The sequence below is a fragment of the Drosophila elegans genome, unplaced genomic scaffold (assembly GCF_018152505.1).
Source record: "Drosophila elegans isolate 14027-0461.03 unplaced genomic scaffold, ASM1815250v1 contig_208, whole genome shotgun sequence".
Classification (NCBI taxonomy): Eukaryota; Metazoa; Arthropoda; class Insecta; order Diptera; family Drosophilidae; genus Drosophila; species Drosophila elegans.
Genome location: NW_024545578.1, coordinates 3,864,878 through 3,883,728, shown reverse-complemented (window position 1 = coordinate 3,883,728; position 18,851 = coordinate 3,864,878). Strand labels below are relative to the sequence as shown.

Sequence of the window (18,851 nt, the reverse complement as noted above, 5' to 3'; positions counted from 1 at the left end):
CTACATTTTTTTAAAATATTTGTTATGTATTTATTATCCGCGTTTTTAAAAGATCGAATATGTGTATATGAACAATAACATGCAATTTTCTCAGGGTAGGAACTTAACGTTATAAATGGGTTGACACAATCGTAAAATTTCAATATTTGAGCTACTGGTTAATATTTCATCTAAAATCTCTCAAATAGAGTTTTATGCAATTTTGGCCATTCGATTCCTTTCACTTAATATCATCTTTTAATTTTGATAACAATTACTTTGACGAATATTTCGTGTTATTAAAAATAGTTTATCAATGTCTAATATGGATCTCCTCTAATGTGTTGTTTATGCACTCTACAAATAAATTGCTTATTAAAAATATAAATACCATATGCTTATATGCTATTGATATCAATCTGTATATGCATGGGTTCGATTTAAAATTATTGCAACCTTCGATCCGAACGAGTTTCTCTCAGAGACACTCCACAATTTTAACAGGAAGATGTGTGTATAGGTACTTAATACAACATATGATTTCACTTAGGGTGTTAGTCGCGTAGATGATAGATAAAATGAGCACAATCGTTAGTACAATTTAGAGCGAGAATGAAGTAGACATGTACAAAAGTATCAAGAATAATTTACAATTGACTGAGCAGACGAAATGGGTAAACTGAGCGAAATACACAAATTACAAATACACAATTACAAAACGAACGCAGGACAAATGCAAAACAGTATTACGTTACACAACTAAAATGCTAGGACATAAATTAAACTAATGTTGTTTTATAGACGACTTAAAATCTAATCCAGCGGGGTGAAGTGACTGTTCCGGCTGCCTACTTGCGAAATTCCGGACTGGAACTGGGCGACGCCGTGGACACATTGTCCAGGTTGGTGTTCGTATTGTCGAAGCTCTCGTGCTGCGGCTCCGGCTCCGTTGGTGGCAGCGGCTTGTCCAGCAACACCGTCATGTTCTTCACATTGCTGGGTTTCTCCTCGTCCTGGTTTATGTTGAGCATGGTATCGTTCATGCGGTGGTAGTGCGGCTTCTGCGAGGTGCTAGGTCGCGAGTAGTCCAGGTGATCGTATTCATCTAGGGTATACAAAATCACTGATTTTAGTCGAACAAAACTTTATTGTCACACTTTAAACACTGGACATGATGGAAAACTGGCAGGGCACAACAAAGAATGGTTCTTGAACACTTGCTTACCCTCGGGAAACAAAATCTTGCTATAAATTTTCACTGATATATGCCGAAATGTGTGCAAATGTGGAGTACATAGTTAGTTGCGAAGTTACTAAGCTTGATTTCTATAGAGTCTAAGCACTTACCCGGATCCTTGTAGCCCTCCTTGTGCTTGATCTCATCGTATACATGCTCTTCCTTTAGCGATTCATTATAAACAATTGGATTGGTTAAGTCCGCATTCAAGTTCTTCGTTAATAAATCGTGGTTGTAGTTAATCGAATAGCTGCCTACTGCAAATGCAAAATCATTTGTAAAACACTAATAATTAGGGTAAAATTGTAATGGTAATACCCCTGCCACTGGCATTCGAATCATCGCCGCCATATTCCGTGCTCATCGTGCTCCGCTGATCGAAGTTATTCATCTTGGGGCGCATATTGTTGGGCAGGAGTCGCGTTTCCGCCTGCATTCCATACACGGGATTGTCGAAGTTGTGATTAATGGGCGGCCAGCCAGAGGTGTTCGCGTCATGGGTGTAGTGCACATGGGCAATCTCTGTTTTTAGGTTGGACACACGTCGGCGGTAGTAGAAGAACACGGCAAAGATGATGAAAGCGAACAGGGTCATCAGGACCAGGGTCAATGCAACACTTGCTCGGCTTGCTGCAGGTGAGAAAAGATTTTGTAATTAATAACACAGGACAACAAAATGAAACTTTGTAAAAGATGTTCTAGTAGAGACTTATTTTCTCATATCTGTATAGCTAGTTCATATTGTGGTTCCGCATTTAGAAAAAAAATCAACAATTAATGCTTTGATTTGACATATCTGCGAAAGTGGGTTCTCCATTTCTAGGATCTTAGAAAAAAAATTTAAAAAACGGCAAAATTTCACGCAGTATTCTGATTAGTATTTTAAACGGTAGAAAGCAGGCGCCTTAACATTTATGCAAAATATTTTTAGGAACAGGTTTTTATAAATTACTATTGAACGTGAAATGCAAAACGTTGATCTATGCTTTTTAACCTTATGAGTCCCAATGAAAGGGAGTACCCATTCTCAAAGATATCTTAAATCAATACCGCGAACTATATCTGTATATTGTATACAATTTCAATAAATTCTACTTCATTTAATGCGCTTAGGTCTGCATCAATTTCACTGTTTTCCAGAGGTTAAACTTAATGGAGTCCCGATTTGTTAACTCACAATCTTCGCTCTGGTCTGCAACTCGTTGGGAGGCGATCAGCTCGTCGCAGTTATCGCCCGTGTAGCCACTCCTGCAGACGCAACCATGTGCCGCATGGCACTGGAAGTTGGCCGACGGACAGGCGCAGGCGTTCATGCAGTGCTCGCCGTAGAATCCCTCCGGGCAGACCTCGTCGCAGCGGGTGCCCGTCCAGCCCGTTTCGCAGATGCACATGCCGTCGTTCTTGCGGCACACCTTGTGGTGCAGACAGCGGCATCGCTGGGCGCATCCCTGGCCATAGGTATCCGTGGGGCAGGACTCGTTGCAGTTCGCACCGGTCCAGCCGGGCAGGCACTGGCACTGACCGCTCACATGGTTGCACTCGCCGCCATGCTCGCAGTTGCACTTGAGCTTGCAGCCGGGTCCGTAAAGTCCAGCCGGACACGGGTGCTCGCAGGTGAGTCCAATATAGCCAGTGCGGCAGAGAATCTCGCCCGTAATATGATCGCAGCTTTTGTTGCCTGTAAGTGTAGGATAGTGTAAGTCATAACTTTTACATACTTTTTCTTTATTAATCTTTAATCTTACCATGCAAGATCTCCGGACAGCGCTCCTTGCACTCCATACCATAGAATCCGGGCGGACAGGGCTCGGCGCAATCGGCGCCCGTCCATCCAGACGAGCAGATGCAGTTACCGGAATCGGGATCGCAGGACGAGTTGTTCAGGCATCTGCAAACTTTATCACAATTTTCACCATAGTAACCGCTCCGACAGTTCGTCTCGCAATGAACGCCTTGGGTGGGCGGTTTTTGATCGTTCGGGCATCAAACAAGGACAACAAAAAAACAGAAAAACACACAGGTGCAAAACCAGAAAAGCAAATTAAATTAAAGAAATGAAACGGTAGGCATGCAAAATAGATGCAATTGAAATGAAAGTAAAGATGGTATGAGTGCGGAGCATTAATGATTTGAGTTGGTACTGATAATTGGTTAGAGGTAGGAATTCTGCCTAAATAGACCTCTTTCTCAAACTTTGCCCCTAAAGATTTAATTATCTAAATTATATATTTTATGATTTTGGAAAACACGTTAACAGTTCAGCAATTTGTTACATTGAATCAAGTTGTAAATTATTTTGTTAACTTTTTTTATGGATTTTTTAAAACACTTCAAGTTTAGCAGTTTATTAGACTGGATCGCAGTTTATAATAACTTATAAAACTCTTTTTGTTAGAAAATCGTTTGAAAGGTACATTTTTATGGTTTCTTTGAATAAACAAGCAATACGAATTCTAAATAGGTATTATTGCTACAAAGAAGATCTACTAAACTGAATATTTTGGAACTAGAAAAATCATGCAAGCTAACAATTTGTAGAGAGATTGGCAACTAAAAACTTTAAAAGGATGATCCCTAACATATGGCAACCGACATAATTAAAATTTGAATAAAGCTTGATCTATGATCAATAAACGTGAAGCACTTGCAGCAATAGGTCCTACGATTTAAACTTCAATGCCCAATGATCTTGCTGATGATCTATGTTCTGCATGAGATGAATTCAATGAGGTGTATATAGAAATCCCGGTGGTAGTACCTCCCCAGTCCTGCTTGCACACGCATCGTCCGTTGGTGGAGTCGCAGGCCAGGCTGTTGTTGAAGTCGCACTGGCACTTTTGGGCGCACTCGTGTCCGAATTTGCCGGGGTCGCACTTCCGTTCGCACCGCTCGCCCGTCCAGCCGGCGGCACAGGTGCAGCTGCCGTTCTGCGGATTGCAGGCGGCATTATTCTGGCAATCGCAGGTCCTGGCGCAGTCCTGTCCAAAGTGATTGAGATCACAGGGGCAATCGCACTTGATGTTCTTCCAGCCGGCCGTGCACATGCATTGACCCGTCTCTGGTTCGCATATCGCTCCATTTTGGCAGTCGCAGCGCAGGGCGCAATCCTGACCGAAAGTGCCGGGGGCACAGCTCTCCTCGCAGGTCGATCCCCTCCAGCCGGGCGCACACAAACAGGTTCCGTTGATGGGCGAGCACTTGGCTCCATTCTTGCAATTGCAGGTCTGCTCACAGTTCACACCGTAGCGCAGGAAGGTACAGGGTCTGGTGCACTGGGCACTGCTCCAGCCGATGCTGCACTGGCATTTGCCCGTCTCCGGGTGGCACAGCTCCGTGTGCTCCATGTCGCACTCGCAGGTGCGGTTGCAGTCCAACCCATACTTGTCCGCCTCGCAAATCCTCTCCTCACACTTGGCCCCCCGCCAGCCGGGATTGCAGATGCAGGATCCATTGGCGCGATCGCAGGTGGCATCGTTCTCGCAGTCGCAGGTCATGCTGCAATTGAATCCGTACGTGTTCAGCGGACACTCGTCGAAGCAGCGCTCTCCCAAGTATCCCGGCGGACACTCGCACTTTCCGCTGATGTGGTGGCAGGGTGCTCCCTTGTAGCAGGCGCAGGTCTGCAGGCATCCCGGTCCGTAGCTGCCCACCGGACACTTGTTCGCACACACACTGCCCGTCCAGCCGGGATTGCACATGCACGCCCCACTCTCCGGCTGGCACTTTCCGTCGTTCTGGCATGGACAATCTTGCTGGCACTGGGCACCATGTTTGCCATCCGGACAGCGCATGTCGCATCTAGTTGGAGCGGAGGATTAGTACGGTTTTTGGGGTGACATAACACAGAGCTCAGGGAAAGTGGTAAAATTAATCGCAGAATGCAGGAATTTTGCATTTAGGGGGTATCCCCTAACTTAACTTAAAAAATTAAACATTTTTTGTTTTGCATTATGAAACTATCTCTAAATACTTCGTTTAAATTTCAAGTCGATCCAAACAAAATTGAAAAAGATGTAAATCTATAGCGTAGACAACTGTGTAGTTTTCTATTTTAAATTAAAAAAAAAATGTAGTATATGTTCTTTAAGCTAATATATTAAACGTTTAAACAGTTAAGCAAGTTTCGTTTTGAAAATTCCCCGATATTACCCAATTTGTTGCGTTGCAATTTAAACAGCTACCTTGATTGCATTCTGCGTTTAATTTAACCACGATCCTGCACTACTGGGTTATGTCACCGAAAGAGCCTCCTCTCATTCTGTCCACTTACAGAGGACCCGTGAAACCAGGTGCGCACTGGCATTCACCGGACACGTGGTGGCACTTGCCCCCATTCTCGCAGCGGCACTTCTCCAAGCAATTTGCCCCGAAGAAGCCCTCCGGACAGATTTCGGCGCAGCGTGGTCCGGTGAAGCCCTTGGCGCACTCACAGTCGCCGGAGAAGGGTTCGCAGACGGCGTTGTTCAGGCAGTCGCACTGCATCGAGCAGTTCCGGCCGTACCAGCCCGGCGGGCAATCTACCGAAAAGTGGACACAAACTTGGTTAGCAGCGGTTACGGGTCACGGGTTCACAGGTTACGGGTTCGACAGTTAGTTGCTGCTTTCTTGCTTTTTTGCTTTTTTGCTGCTAAGCTGCTCATAAGCCACGGAATTTTGCTGCTTTGGTGATTGGGAATTCAGTGCCCTTAAGCCTGCTTGCACCGGGATAATTAAGCTGGATTGGCTGCGTGGGTGTGTAAGAAAGTGGAGTGGAGTGGATTGGAGTGGAGTGTAGTGTGTGGCTGGTCGGGATTAGATTTCGGGTCAAGATGGCAACTCAAAAACGGGCAAACCAACTCAAGCTACAAAAGCAACATAAAGGGAGAGACAAAGTACAACTACGGAGATACTACGTGCAGATCTTCGGTAATCCGAAAATATAATGCCCTTGCATTGGCAAATATTCGACTATAGGTTTTCTAGAATACTGAAACAAATAAAGATAACTTATTAAACAAGGATTTGGATTGTTAACTTTTCGATTTTGTCATTATGTAAAATACAAATTAGAAAACTTCAATAAATGATTTTAATTTTTAGCTTGTACACTTTATGATTTAAAAAAAACCCTTTTTAAATGTTTTTAAAACTGACTTCACTAGCTGCATATTTGATACAAATATATTCTTTCTTCTTCGTAGAGTTAAAGAAACATTTGATATATAACCGACTTCCGTTATTTTACGTACTACAGTTTTGCTATGATTTTAAAACAGACTTCGCCTGCATTTATATTAAATACAAAGGTATTTTTTTATATAAGGTGCAGTTTTTATATCATTTTGAGACAGTCTTCACTAGCTTTTTTTACATTACATATAGTATAGGTATATTATTTGTTTCTTGTATAGTTATACAAACTTTCAATTTTGAATTAAGTTATCTTCACAAACAGGCTAGTTACCTAATCGAATTCCGTTGTTTGACGAGGTAGGCATGCCTGTTGGCCGGTCCCGGTTGATATACGTGCTCCCGGAACTGTTCCAGGTCGAAGTCGTTGGGCTCGTATACAAATGGTTCCTTGTTTAATACCGACTCTGAGCTCGCTTTTTGCTCTAGCTTCTCATACTGAGCTGTGCTGTCTTTGGTCTCCTTTTTAGGCATAATTCCCAGCACCTGCCAAATGTCGTACTCTGATTCCGGCACCACCACCAGCGACTGTGGACGCACCAAGCTATGGACACTTGGCGTGGGCGGAGGATAGTGCTTAAAGCACTCATCCCTTAAGTTCATGTCCTTCTCGATCTGCCGCACCATCGGATGTTTGAGTGTCTTGGCAAACTCCAACACATCGGAGGTTCTGGGAAAGCGCTCTGTATCTATGATAAAGCTGTTTTCGTTCATGAAAGTGTTCCTTCTGACTACCAGATCTGCATCCATTTCCTCATCCTCGTCCAAGTCGCAGTCGCGGCAATCAAACTGAGTGACATTCATGTTGGCGGCAAGGGCGCATATTAGTTTAATGCCCAGCTTTGAACCCAATGGAATGGCCACCATTTTCAGGCGACGCAACGGATCATGCCGACGCAGTAGTTCGCCAATCTCATCCACAACTACCCGAGGATTGGTCTCCAACCCGGAGATATTCAACTCCTCCACGTGCTCAGTGCCCTTGATTCGATTGCACAGTGTAGTCAGGGCATCACTGCTAATCTTGTTGTGGGCCAATCCCAGATACTCCAGTCTCTTGAAGCTCGGCCGCAGCAGTGCCTCGCCAATGGCCGCCATGGTCCTTGTGTCCAGGCGATTATACTCCAGTTCGAGGGACTTTAGCATGCACGGTCGATCCAGTAGAATTCCCAGCTCGGGGCCACAGTCATCTGACATCTGATCGTAGCCAAAGTCCACCACCTCGAGTAATGGTAGTAAACGCAGTGCCCGGCACAAGGGATATAGTTTGAAGCTATTAAGCCTACTATTGCGCAGCCGAAAGATCTGAAGCTGCTGCAGGAACACCAATCCTCTGGCCAAATGAACCATGTCCTTGAGCGAGAACAGGACGTGACGTTTGTGGTATTCCCGACCCATTGCCGGACCCAGGAACTCCAGATTCAGTGAGACCAAGTTAACAAAGTGCCGCACAAAGGAAAGATCAATGTGAAAGCAATCATCCTCCGGATATTTCAATTGCTGCAGCTGCTTAAGATACTTTAGCTTGTTGCGCTTGTCCATTATTTTGTGTTCGCCATCATCTGGTTCAGATTGAACTTGAATGTCGAAGGCGCCTTCAATACGTTGCTTTCGCTTTCTTTTCTGCCGTGGCTCCGGTTCTTTGGGTATCCGCATCTCGGCACTACGACGCTTGCGCTGCTCATGCTCCGCTTCCTTGGTGGCCTTCAGATCCCTTAACTTCTGACGAGCGGCATTCCTATCTTTTCGACGCTTTCGTCGTTCATTTTCGGAGCTGTTGTCTTCCTCGTCGGAGTACTCCACATTCCATTTGGTGGAAAAGCCTATAACCTTTTTCGTTGATGAATGGAATCCCAACGCCTCCTCCTGCTCCTCCTCCCCCTCTTCGCCACCATCTTCCGGGGTCATTGGTTCATCGCTGGAGATTTCCATGCCCGCCGACTCCTCCGAGGTGATATCCGGCTCCGTGTCGTCTGAGCCTCGTGCCCTCCGCGGAAAGGCAAACTCCGTCAGCGATTGCAAGTGCCGAATGTCCATCGAGCGCACTTGATCATGTATCAACTCGGCCAGCTGAGACATCTCTTGCTCTGGCCAGAGAGCAGCCGGACAGGCTTCCACCAGTTCCACGTACTTAAGGCTCAGGCCCTTGCCACGCCAATCGTAATCATGCAGTCGCTTCAGCGAGAGACAAGTGTCCGAGGTCTTGGCCAGGACTACGCGCCTCCAGAAGCTCGCATCCTCCACGTAGTAGCACTCCCGCAGTGGAAGATTAACATCCAGCGAATCGTAGTGAATGCGCATCTTCAGGGGATCATCGCGCACAGCAGCAACAGGCTCGTTAGCTTTTCCCAGCCCAGTCAACTCCCGGACGCACAGCTCCGCCAAAGTGGGCAGCTTATTGGGGACATTTAAGGCCTCTGCGAAGGTCACCCGGTTGTGCTCGGAGAGCAAGTGCCGATTGGTGGTCAGAGGTGACTTGTAAACCTCGTACACGGCCAGCATGTCCGGCTCATTGGGAACGCTCAAGCTGTTGGTATTTTGCCGCGGCAGGTAATTAAAGTCCTCTTCGTCATCCATCTTGTGTTACCAGTGACTTCTTGTAGTGTGTGCTTCTTTTTTTAAAGATTTTATTTTTTTTCTGTTTTTTTTTTGCGTTTTGTTTTGAAAGTTTTTATGTGACTTTTAATGTGTTGTCATATTGTATGATTTTTTTTCTTTTTAATTTATATTTAAAATAGTCCAATTCTAACAAAAACTTTACGTGGGATTAAACTCCTTCTTTGTATTTGGCTTTCTTAATAAAATTAATGAGTTTGCGTCCCTTAAAATCGTGTTTGGCCTAGTTCAAACCTTTAAATGCTGAAACTAATCTTAAGTCATTATAAAAATTGTTCCAAACTAAAGACGAATCCTTATCTTTGCATTGCAAGGGCATTGAGATTGACATATTCAAAGCTTCTTGGGTGATTAACCAAGCACTTATCAAAGGGGATCGGCTCATCACAGACAGTTCGAATAAGGGCAATCAGTACATTTAGTACCTTACTTAAAATTTCAACATCACGAACTGGAGATTGAGCCACACCCCAGAAACACCCAAGGCGGTTCATTGTACATTGAATTGGACAAAAACACACAACATTTAGGCATAAAGTAAGAATAGATTAAGGGGTCAACGAACTTATATCGCAGGCGGGTCCTCCGTAGCCATGATCGCACTTGCACTTCTCCGGGGAGATGCATCTTCCGTGCTGGCAGGGCTCCGAGCAATGTGGCACACACTCTCCTGCGCTGGCAATGTAGCCATCTAAAAAATGGGATGCAAAAGGATTAGATTTGGGTTTAAATATACATATAGACAGGCCCAACTCACCACAACAATCCCTTACAATACGGTTTTTCGAGATCGTCTGGGTCTTGTTGACCACTCGGTTTTTAAGGCGATAGGTGGAGCACCTGGGAGGAATAGCCATGCACCAAGTGGAGCTGCGCTCCTGATAAGATTGCAGTTCTGTGTAGACAACTTCGACGGGGTACCTTAAAGATTACTCGGTAATCTAAATTCATTTAATTCGATTGTTTACAGCTAAGCACTTACGTTTCTCTTCTTTTACAGATATTGGGTCCATCCAGATCTTTAAGATCCGCCTGAGCCAGGGCCATTTGGGCCAGGCAGGCGATGAGGATAAGCCGCAACATAATGGCAGTGGGTTCCGGGGTTCCAGGTCCCGAAGTGGGTTTTCTCTTACTGTTGTAGCTGCACGGGCGGATCACATTGAACTGATAATCAACTGTCAGTGTTTAGTACGAAAGAATGACTCAAGCTGCGATTAATGCAACAGAGGCAACTGTAAGAACAAAGGGAGAAAAAAATGCATTAGTCAGGCTTTTTCAGGGTTCAGTTTTATTTTTGTAAATAACGTATTATTAGTTGCGGAAAGTGTTTGCCCTTAAACAAATACTAAGTAATATTTTATATAATTTCATGTATATATATAAAACTGTTCAGTGTTTATCCGCAAACAAATACTAAGTACAAGTTTAGATTATTTCATCTATATATAAAAACTGTTCACATACATTTTAATAAAACACTATTAAAATTTAGCTTTATACAATTATAATAAAAATTAAACTGATTTGTTAAGGTAATTCTAGCCTCAAAGGTACCGATCGGTTTCAATTGTAGAAAACTGACAAATTCTTAACTTAATTTTGAGCAGTAAGCCGTTTAACCATCGACTAACTTTTTTTTTATAGCTTTTACTACTTGTAAAATATAAAAAATTAAATCCAAGCTACAATCCAAGTGGTAACTGAATCCATGATTTTAAAGCCATATATTTCTGATCCCGACCAGGTTTTGGACCAGTCTGAAATTGAAAGCTGCTCAACAAGTAACTGGGGAAAAGGCGTTCTCAGAAAAACTAAATCATTCCAATCCCCTAGAGCGAAGCAGGAGAAGATGCACAAGCAACGTTTGCCCTTCAACAGCGGCCCGGGAGGATTTGGAGCCAGTGCCTTCAACTTCAATGCTCCGCAATTCGGTGATGGCGGTGGTTTTGGACACGGACCAGCGCCCGTTTCCGAGGGTCTCAACGGCATGCCGTTTTTGGGCAAAACGCCGACTAAGCCGCTGATGGGCTCCATCAGCCGCCATCGTTCGCTGGTCGAAGGCGCTGGCCTGGACTCTCTGCCGCCGCCACTACTTCCCACAATGGCCGAGCGCATCCTGAGCGGCGGAGTGGGACGTGGGGGCCAGCGGCTGGGAGTGCCGCCCATACCCAACTACTTTGGATGCCTTGAGGGTGACCTCTCAATGCTGGAGGAGGAATCCCCGCCGGACTACCTGAATCAGACCAAAGATCCAGCCGGCCTTTCAACCATTAAAGATACCGACTCGGAGAGCGAGCTTCGCGATCATCTGGATGGCGCGACCTTGTTGGAATCCCGCTGGCGTCGTGTCTACGGCTGCCTGATGGACACACTGTCGCCGGAGCGGCGCCGGCGGCTGGAGGAGACGCTCCAGCGATGCGGACAGACGGCCATTGCAAAGCACTTGCTGGTGCTACTACAACTGCTGACCCTAGTCGTGGGTGCGGGTTTGCGCCAGGTCAAGCGTGTCGGCTCGCTTGGCGGCGGCGTTCGCTTCCGGGTGAACCGCGTCCAGTTCCAGCTGCGCATTGCTCTGCGTCAGATGCTGTGGCGACTGGCCAATGCCAAGGCCAATGACACCTTGCTCTTTCTCATCGTGGTGCTGGTCACGCCTTGGCTATTCCTCTTCAGCCTTCTGGGCTTTGCCCTATCGTTTGTCTTCTCCATAAGAACGGCCGCGGCAGAGGGCATACGTCAGCTGCGCTGGCGTCTATTTTAGACCAACTGACAGGGTTCAAGAAAGAAGAAGGGACAGCCACAACAACATCCCCAAGAGCACCCTTCTCCACCTGAAACACACACTTTACACAAAGACACTAGAGCAGCGCATTCCACAAACTGCAAGAAACCTCCTGAACATCGTCTATATTTTGTGTTGCAGCAACAAAATAGAGCACAAGAAATGTAAAATAGTGTTTTTTTTGAAGGATCCCTTAAAATTTTACAAAAGCGATATAGGGTAAAAAATAAATAAAACAAATTATAAAATAAGTTAGAATTTATTTTTCTTGAATTTTTCAAATATCTGAATATATGCAGTTAATTCTCTTTAATTTAAACGCCAATAGATGAATTTGTTTGTTAATGATGTTTTAAAAATCTCAGATAAATATTCAGTACATTATATGTACATTATTATGGCATCAATACCGATTGCGGAAAATAGATTACAAAAATAAAGTATAATAGTGATTTTTAAAGATCTCATAGATTTGACCTAAGCGATAAGGAGAAAAGAAAAATAAGTAAAAGGTAAATAAACCAGAACTTATGTTTCTGTAATTTCGTTTTAAAAACCGCAGATAAATGAGTTTGTCTACAAATTATTGACAACATTCTCTGTATAATATTATTTCATCATTTACGAATTCGAACAATTTTTTAATTTGTTTTTATAACTGAAGAGTGCAATGTGTTGAAAGGTGTTAAATATTTGCCTCTCCATTAATGTGTGATCAATAATCCTCAAATATATTTATTTGTTTACGATTTATTTCGCTTGCTGGCCACTTGCTTGTTATTCATCAATCCCATTTAATATGTGCATTATTCTTGCAATTTATTATGCATGATAAATATGGATATAAACAAAAAACAAAACGAATACATTTCCGCTACTTATGGTGCAGGCAGCACCACAGATTGTGGGTCTTTGTTGGTCATGCTCGTTGTAATTTCACTTTCAATTGCATCCCGCCAGCAAAGAGCCCCATTTTCACAGCACTATAGTATATTACATGATTCACTGACTGCTGATTTCCACATTTCCACAATTTTTGCAGCATTTGGAAAGCATTCAGTGACTTGGGAGGGTTTTCTCAAGGGAGAACAGCGGCCTAAAGCTTTGTTTGAGTGGTTTTCTCAGATTTCAATCCAACTTGCATGTAATGGACATTGAGAACTTAACATAAATTATGTCAAGTCTACGTGTGAACTGGGCCAAGTATTGCCCGTTCCATGGTTTACAATTACCAATGACCCAAGAATAATGGATTGCATAAATGTGGATCGGTATCAGTAAAATTACCCAGGTCGAACCATTTACAATTGATACCACGCAACAGTTTTTCAGGAAATATAAATCCACTTTTAATGCCAAACATTAGGTGCACATTCGTATAATATCTATAGCAATAGCAGACAAAAGAGAGCTGTTCCTTTTACCAGTCGGTCATTAGGAACTGACATGAACCATGGCCCCGACATGACTGTTCAGTTGGAAAATACCTACAATTAGAGCTGCGATTGTCGTGATCCACAATCTCTATTTGTGAGGGAATTATAATTGCTGGTTATACTATGTATTTTATACAGCGAAAAATCTAATTCACTTAATAGCATGACGGCATGTGCTCCTCTCCTAACTCTTAATTTCTCCAATTTTAATCCAGAACAAGAGTAATCAAATGTCGCCGAAAAAGAAAGCATTGGAGAAAATCACCGATATGGTTTTGGTTAAACCAAGAATTACGAATCCAGTTGGTAAAGTTTGTATAGGTTTTTAATGTTTTAATTTTAAATATTTAACCTATTGACAAATCAAAATATTTACTCTTAAATGACAGAAAATTTAGAACATAAAACTCATACATTTTAGATATCGCTTAAGCGATAAAAATTATCTTCATATCACTAAAAAATACACTGAGAAAAGAATATAAACAAGGCAGCGATAACTACCAGCGGACCCCTCTTGACTTTGCTCAAAAGATTACAATAGATAACGCCAGGGCGATAAGAATAACCCAGGCCATTTTCCACCTCTAACCCAACAGCGATTCGGTTCACTCTTATTTCTACATTTCTAGCTGACTAATTCGGTCTCCCTTTATATAAACAAATCTACTGAACGGAAGATGCGTAATCCGGTCATGGACATAAACTAATAGAATTATACCAATGGGTAGCGAAAACGTGTGAACTAAATAACAGAATTAAATTGCAACGTTTGGTTAAATTCTATTTTTTCAACAGAGAAATGAGATTAGGTCAATTGATCACATGCTAATAATATGTTATTAAACAGATAGGCTTATCTTAAAAAATAATCTCTTGTATAACTATAACATTAAACAAAAAAACTCTTGACACACAAAAAGGATCCTTTAAAGCTAGAGACCCCATACTAAAGTAATGTATTATATAGCCCATCACCATTAATTTTAATTTTGCCACTTAAGCAGCAAATAAACTTTTATTCTGCCTTCCGCATAAATTATATAAAAATGCGAAAAGCACTTTTATTATGTGCGTTTTGACGAGAAAAAGAGTTTACATTTGCAATTTACTTATTTGCTTACATTACTGATTGCTGTTTTAATGAGCTAAATGAAAATGTCGTGGATGAGTCACATTAAACAATGCTGGACTATAGCCTATTTGGATCTGTTAGTTGTATAATAAACAAGTGTGTGAGATTTTTTCAATGGAAAACGTGTCCGGCACAGTTAATTGTAGCTAGTATCGACTCCATTCACCATTCATCGATTCCGCATGAACAGCATCTGGTTTGGCTGACTCACTTTGATTTCATTCACAAAATGTTTGTTTAAGGTTTGGTTTATAGTCTGAACTGTGGTTAAATTTACCACTGAAACCGAAGACTTGTAGTTCCGCCCTTTCCCAACAGATTGATATTGGTGGCACTCCTTATGTTTACTTGAACCCGCTAAAAAATATGTATTTCCCTTATCTCTCTTTACAAAGTTACACAAACACAAAAATTCAAAGAGAGATACCAATTGCAATTTTTAATCGGACACCTAAAGCTATCAAAATATAGTTTAAGACCTAACTGATGACCATAAATTGTTAGCACCTGTATTAGAAACTTGGCAAATAAGTTGAAATCCATTTCCGCTGACCGTCTGTCTACGTTTCTTCGTGCCTTTTAAGTGTACCTATACATATATGTAGGTACTTATATATGACTAATCCCATGAAGACCCCGCATGAAAATTACTTGAGTTTTGATGAAGGAAAATGAAGGAAATTGCGTTCAAGTGGATCGTGCAAACTCAAAGCTGTGGAATACATTTTTATACTACAGAAAAAGCTTTGTTGAACAAAAGTGCAAGAGAATCATCTCTTTCAGATATTTTTAAAAAGGAGAAGATTACAATTTGATTGCAAATTAAAAAAAGTATTTTCCAATTAGTATTATAAAAGACGGAAGTAGGAATACAAACGTTTAGTGTGGAAAGTGGTCAATAAAATATGAATTCTTACAGAAAAAGTTCTTATATACCAGCTTATTATTAAATATATTTATTCAGTACATCATCAGGAACTGGCGTTTATGCCTATAATCTTATGTGGGAGGAGTAAGGCAAACCCGAGATATATCCACTTCCCCCAATGGAATCCCCATACTGCGCACTTGATTAAAACTAAACAAAGATTGTCGGCTCCCGCTCCATAAACAATAAATATTTTATATAAGAGAGGCCTTCACTTGAGCTGTACTTTGGATAGTGAAATCAAATTCAAATATACTGAAACATCCCCAATAACCGCAACGCAAATGCTTCACATCCAGTTGGCAATTTAACGCCTTGCCCTGCTGATAAAACACATTTGAAATAAACAATTGAAAAAATAATAAACATTTTGAATGGCAAGAAATTTATTTGGTATGAAAACCAAATGTTCCGACTGTGGAACCTTAATCGAAGCTATAATTGTTCTTGTTTCGTTGTTACTTGTACTTTAATTTGGGTACAATGTGATGTTGGCACAATTAAATCTTTCAGTGAACAGCTTAAATGGAAACATTAGGCATACACTACGTTAAGAAATAAAAAAGTGATTATATTAGGATGACAGTATAACTTCCACTTTAAAAACAAGTGAGCAAACATGCACACATGACAAATTTATAAATATGTATAAAAGCGAAAATATTTGTATCCACGTCAGCCGCATTGACAGTAATTTTAGCTGTTTAGGCGTTTTCGTATTCGTTTCGCAGGTGAGCTCACAATTATCACCTCCACTTAAGTTGGCCAATTAGTAGGTGAAGCTCCGATTTCTAGCCCGAATTCGGAAAAAGCTAGAAGCTTCCTAGAGAAATTCAGAGAACACAGTTGTATTTCAATTGAAAATAAAGAGAACATTTGTATATTTTTTCTAGAGGAACGGAACGACACCCACACCTTGTAATGCAGACAGACAACCAAGAATTTTCCATAATCATCGCTACTGAAACTGCACTTGCAACAATACGGAGAAAGCAAAGCAATGTTGGATAATGCAACCCCAGAGAAAATAAAAAAGGTAGAGGGGCAGAAGAAAACTGTTGTAATCATAATAGAACTGACAACAGACAACGAAAAAACAGTCTGATGGGTTTTTCTTTGCCGTCTGTCACATAATTCTAGGACCAGAAATTACAGGGGGTTTCATCCCCAGCCACTCCTTCGCACTCCACCCAGCATTATCAATAAAGCTGAGTAATTATGGCGACAACAAAGTCAGGCTTTATAAGGGAATCTGAACAGACATGTACACATGTACATAAAGTACATATATGCATATGAGGGTGAGGAGCGCACCTCTTAGTGCTGTTTCAGCAATTCATTTTGCAATGGCTCGTGGGGTGTTTTTTGCTGTGCATTGCACTTTCAAGCTCAAGTCCTAAACAGGCGTCATCGTTCATCAAATCACGTATGATAATAATGATCAAGTTCCATTGTCAATGTCGCAGATACTAAGCTGCAAATCGCTTGGTTAAGGAAAATGTGAGAAAATAAAAGCTATTTATGTGGAAAAAACCGCAACCATCTAGATTTTACGAAATTGTTGTTTCTTAATAGAAAGTAAATATATTTAATTTATAACTTAACACTTTTGTAAGTAAAATTATAACCAAATCGTACTGTAAGATTGGCATAGTAATAATCAATAATTCTTCATATGTATTTCTGTAAATTTGTTTCCTATGTATAGCACTGGTAGAATTGAGCCTTCAAAAACTAGGGTTTTCAAGGGACTAGCAACATATGTTTATAATTTGCAAGGTTGACTATGTTGCTCATAGTCAAGGATTGATACGACAATCGCCATCGTAAGCAATTAAAAATACATACGTACAAAAAAATAAGGCTTAACAAGATCCCGGCATATATATGTGTTTAGGAATATTGTGAAATAAATTGTGTATACCGCAATGCGAAATCTCAGCATCTTCCTTGGGGGCTCTAGATTCGCAAGGCGGGAGCGGTGAAATATAATTATTGATTTTTATAGGGGAACCTCTTTAAGTCGAACCATTTAAAGATTTAAAACTCCATCATACAACTTTTTTATCTAGACAAGGTGGATATTTTAAGACACTTTTACAACAATCTGAAATATATTTTGTTAAATAGGGTTTCTAAGTTCTTTTTATAGATGCAAAACTGTATCTCATTCTGGAACTCATCAGGGAATAGTTGCAGCTGTGTACGTTAGTTGGGTTTTTAGTGTGTGTGTGTGTATGCTGGCAGTGTTTTCATTTGATCTGTGCATATTGTTGTTGTTACTCTAACAGCTGGAGCTTCCGCAGCAGTCTGGAAACTGGAAGGCCAAAGATGCGGGTTGGCGAGGGGAAGGGGTGGATTCATACGATGAAAGAGAATTTCGTCAATTTACTGCGATTGCTCTTCATGACAGATATAAAGATACGAAAAAGAAGACTGAGCAAAATCAAAAGCCAAAGAAAGGCCATAAAATTGTGCGAAAGAGAAACCAGAACAGGTTTAACTGTTCTTAGTGTGCGCGCAATAAAAGCGCTAATTGACACACACACAAGTGCAAAAGGGCCATAAACAAACAGTGGATGTGGGAGAGGGAGAAAGAGGAGACAAAGCTAACTGGAACTTTCGTAATTCCAGGGGAAAATGACACATTTAACACAAGACTTATTTTTAAACAAAGACTAAAGTCTTTTTTAATCGCCACGATTGCCACGATTGGGGTTAAACTCACCTTTACAAGTGTCTTGAAAAACTGGTTTTGTTCCCACTCAAAACAAACGCCGAAGAATGCACTCAAAATCAAAACTCACTTCGCATTTCACTAAATTTACACGTTCAAGAAATCAGACAATTCGTGGCCATGAATTTTGGACGTCAAACGCTTTTAAGGGGATTTGTATTTTTAAATGCTTACAGCACCATGCATATACACCTATAGATATGTATATCTGCGTATTGTTTGGCTTTCTCAACATTCACAGAAACTCGTTTTCGTTTCGCGACTCTCTTAATTTTGGCACACTATTCGCAGCTAAGCTTATTTAGCAATTTATATGTAGCCCCTTTTGAATAAAAACAATTATTTTTCGTGCACGACCAACCCGACAACAAAAACAACAACGACGACGCACAACAACGCAATTCTTTAACCCGTAATGCACTCCAATTATTTTCGTCGCTCAATTGGAGCTCGTTTCGTTTTTTGCAAGCACCGCAAATTCTATTTACTTTACTTGCGAACGCACACAACCGAACGCCTCGGGGCAGAGCAGGAATTTATTTAATTCATTTAAAATTGAGCAAAACGAACCCGTTACAAGCGTTGCTCTTCTGTTTTTGTTTGTGATGGAACAAGAGGAGGAGAAGCATCGATTCTGATGTCGATGATTTCGAAATAGCGGTGTTATCGATGCTTGGCATATGGGGTATCGATGTTTATCCATATGGGGAATTCCCTAAATGACAAGGTTGTTTATTTTTTTTAAATTTGGATTAGATTTTCATTTTAGTTTTAAACATAAAAAAAAAATAAATTCGGAAGATAAATGTACCTCATTTCCTTCATTGTGATTTGT

At 41.5% G+C, this 18,851-nt stretch overlaps 3 protein-coding genes across 5 annotated transcripts; 1 reads left to right on the top strand and 2 right to left on the bottom strand.

The window, feature by feature from the left end:
• Nucleotides 1-5: 5 nt before the first annotated feature.
• LOC108146053 (protein draper) lies at nt 6-18,622 on the bottom strand. 3 transcript variants are annotated; one of them, XM_017271862.2, is made up of 12 exons: nt 18,008-18,622; nt 9,984-10,233; nt 9,759-9,922; nt 9,567-9,692; nt 5,487-5,733; nt 3,975-5,014; nt 2,962-3,168; nt 2,394-2,894; nt 1,535-1,846; nt 1,327-1,473; nt 1,205-1,237; nt 6-1,084 (listed from the first exon to the last, which is right to left on the bottom strand). In XM_017271862.2, exons 2-12 carry the CDS (start codon nt 10,082-10,084, stop codon nt 828-830), a joined length of 3,135 nt encoding a protein of 1,044 aa, XP_017127351.1. In that variant the 5' UTR covers nt 10,085-10,233; nt 18,008-18,622; the 3' UTR covers nt 6-827. The 3 variants fall into 3 exon arrangements, with proteins under 3 accessions (XP_017127351.1, XP_017127352.1, XP_041564410.1); XM_017271863.2 differs by lacking the exon at nt 1,205-1,237 and having other exon boundaries at nt 18,008-18,621; XM_041708476.1 differs by lacking the exons at nt 1,205-1,237; nt 3,975-5,014; nt 5,487-5,733 and having other exon boundaries at nt 2,962-3,111; nt 18,008-18,621.
• Nucleotides 5,740-9,560, bottom strand: LOC108146055. Its single transcript, XM_017271866.2, has 2 exons — nt 6,660-9,560; nt 5,740-5,939 (listed from the first exon to the last, which is right to left on the bottom strand). The coding sequence occupies exons 1-2, from the start codon at nt 8,960-8,962 to the stop codon at nt 5,807-5,809; spliced, it is 2,436 nt and encodes an 811-aa protein (XP_017127355.2). The 5' UTR covers nt 8,963-9,560; the 3' UTR covers nt 5,740-5,806.
• Nucleotides 10,735-12,031, top strand: LOC108146056. Its single transcript, XM_017271867.2, has one exon. The coding sequence runs from the start codon at nt 10,851-10,853 to the stop codon at nt 11,757-11,759; it is 909 nt and encodes a 302-aa protein (XP_017127356.2). The 5' UTR covers nt 10,735-10,850; the 3' UTR covers nt 11,760-12,031.
• Nucleotides 18,623-18,851: the final 229 nt, after the last annotated feature.

Coding starts and splice junctions, on each gene's coding strand:
- LOC108146056 (XM_017271867.2), top strand. CDS start 10,851: ATGCACAAGCAACGTTTGCCCTTCAACAGCGGCCCGGGAGGATTTGGA.
- LOC108146055 (XM_017271866.2), bottom strand. CDS start 8,962: ATGGATGACGAAGAGGACTTTAATTACCTGCCGCGGCAAAATACCAAC. Junction 5,940..6,659: donor AAACAACGGAATTCGATTAG/GTAACTAGCCTG, acceptor ACACCCACGCAG/CCAATCCAGCTTAATTATCC.
- LOC108146053 (XM_017271862.2), bottom strand. CDS start 10,084: ATGTTGCGGCTTATCCTCATCGCCTGCCTGGCCCAAATGGCCCTGGCT. Junction 5,734..9,566: donor AGGACCCGCCTGCGATATAA/GTTCGTTGACCC, acceptor ACTTTTCGGTAG/ATTGCCCGCCGGGCTGGTAC. Junction 1,847..2,393: donor TGCAGACCAGAGCGAAGATT/GTGAGTTAACAA, acceptor TCTCACCTGCAG/CAAGCCGAGCAAGTGTTGCA.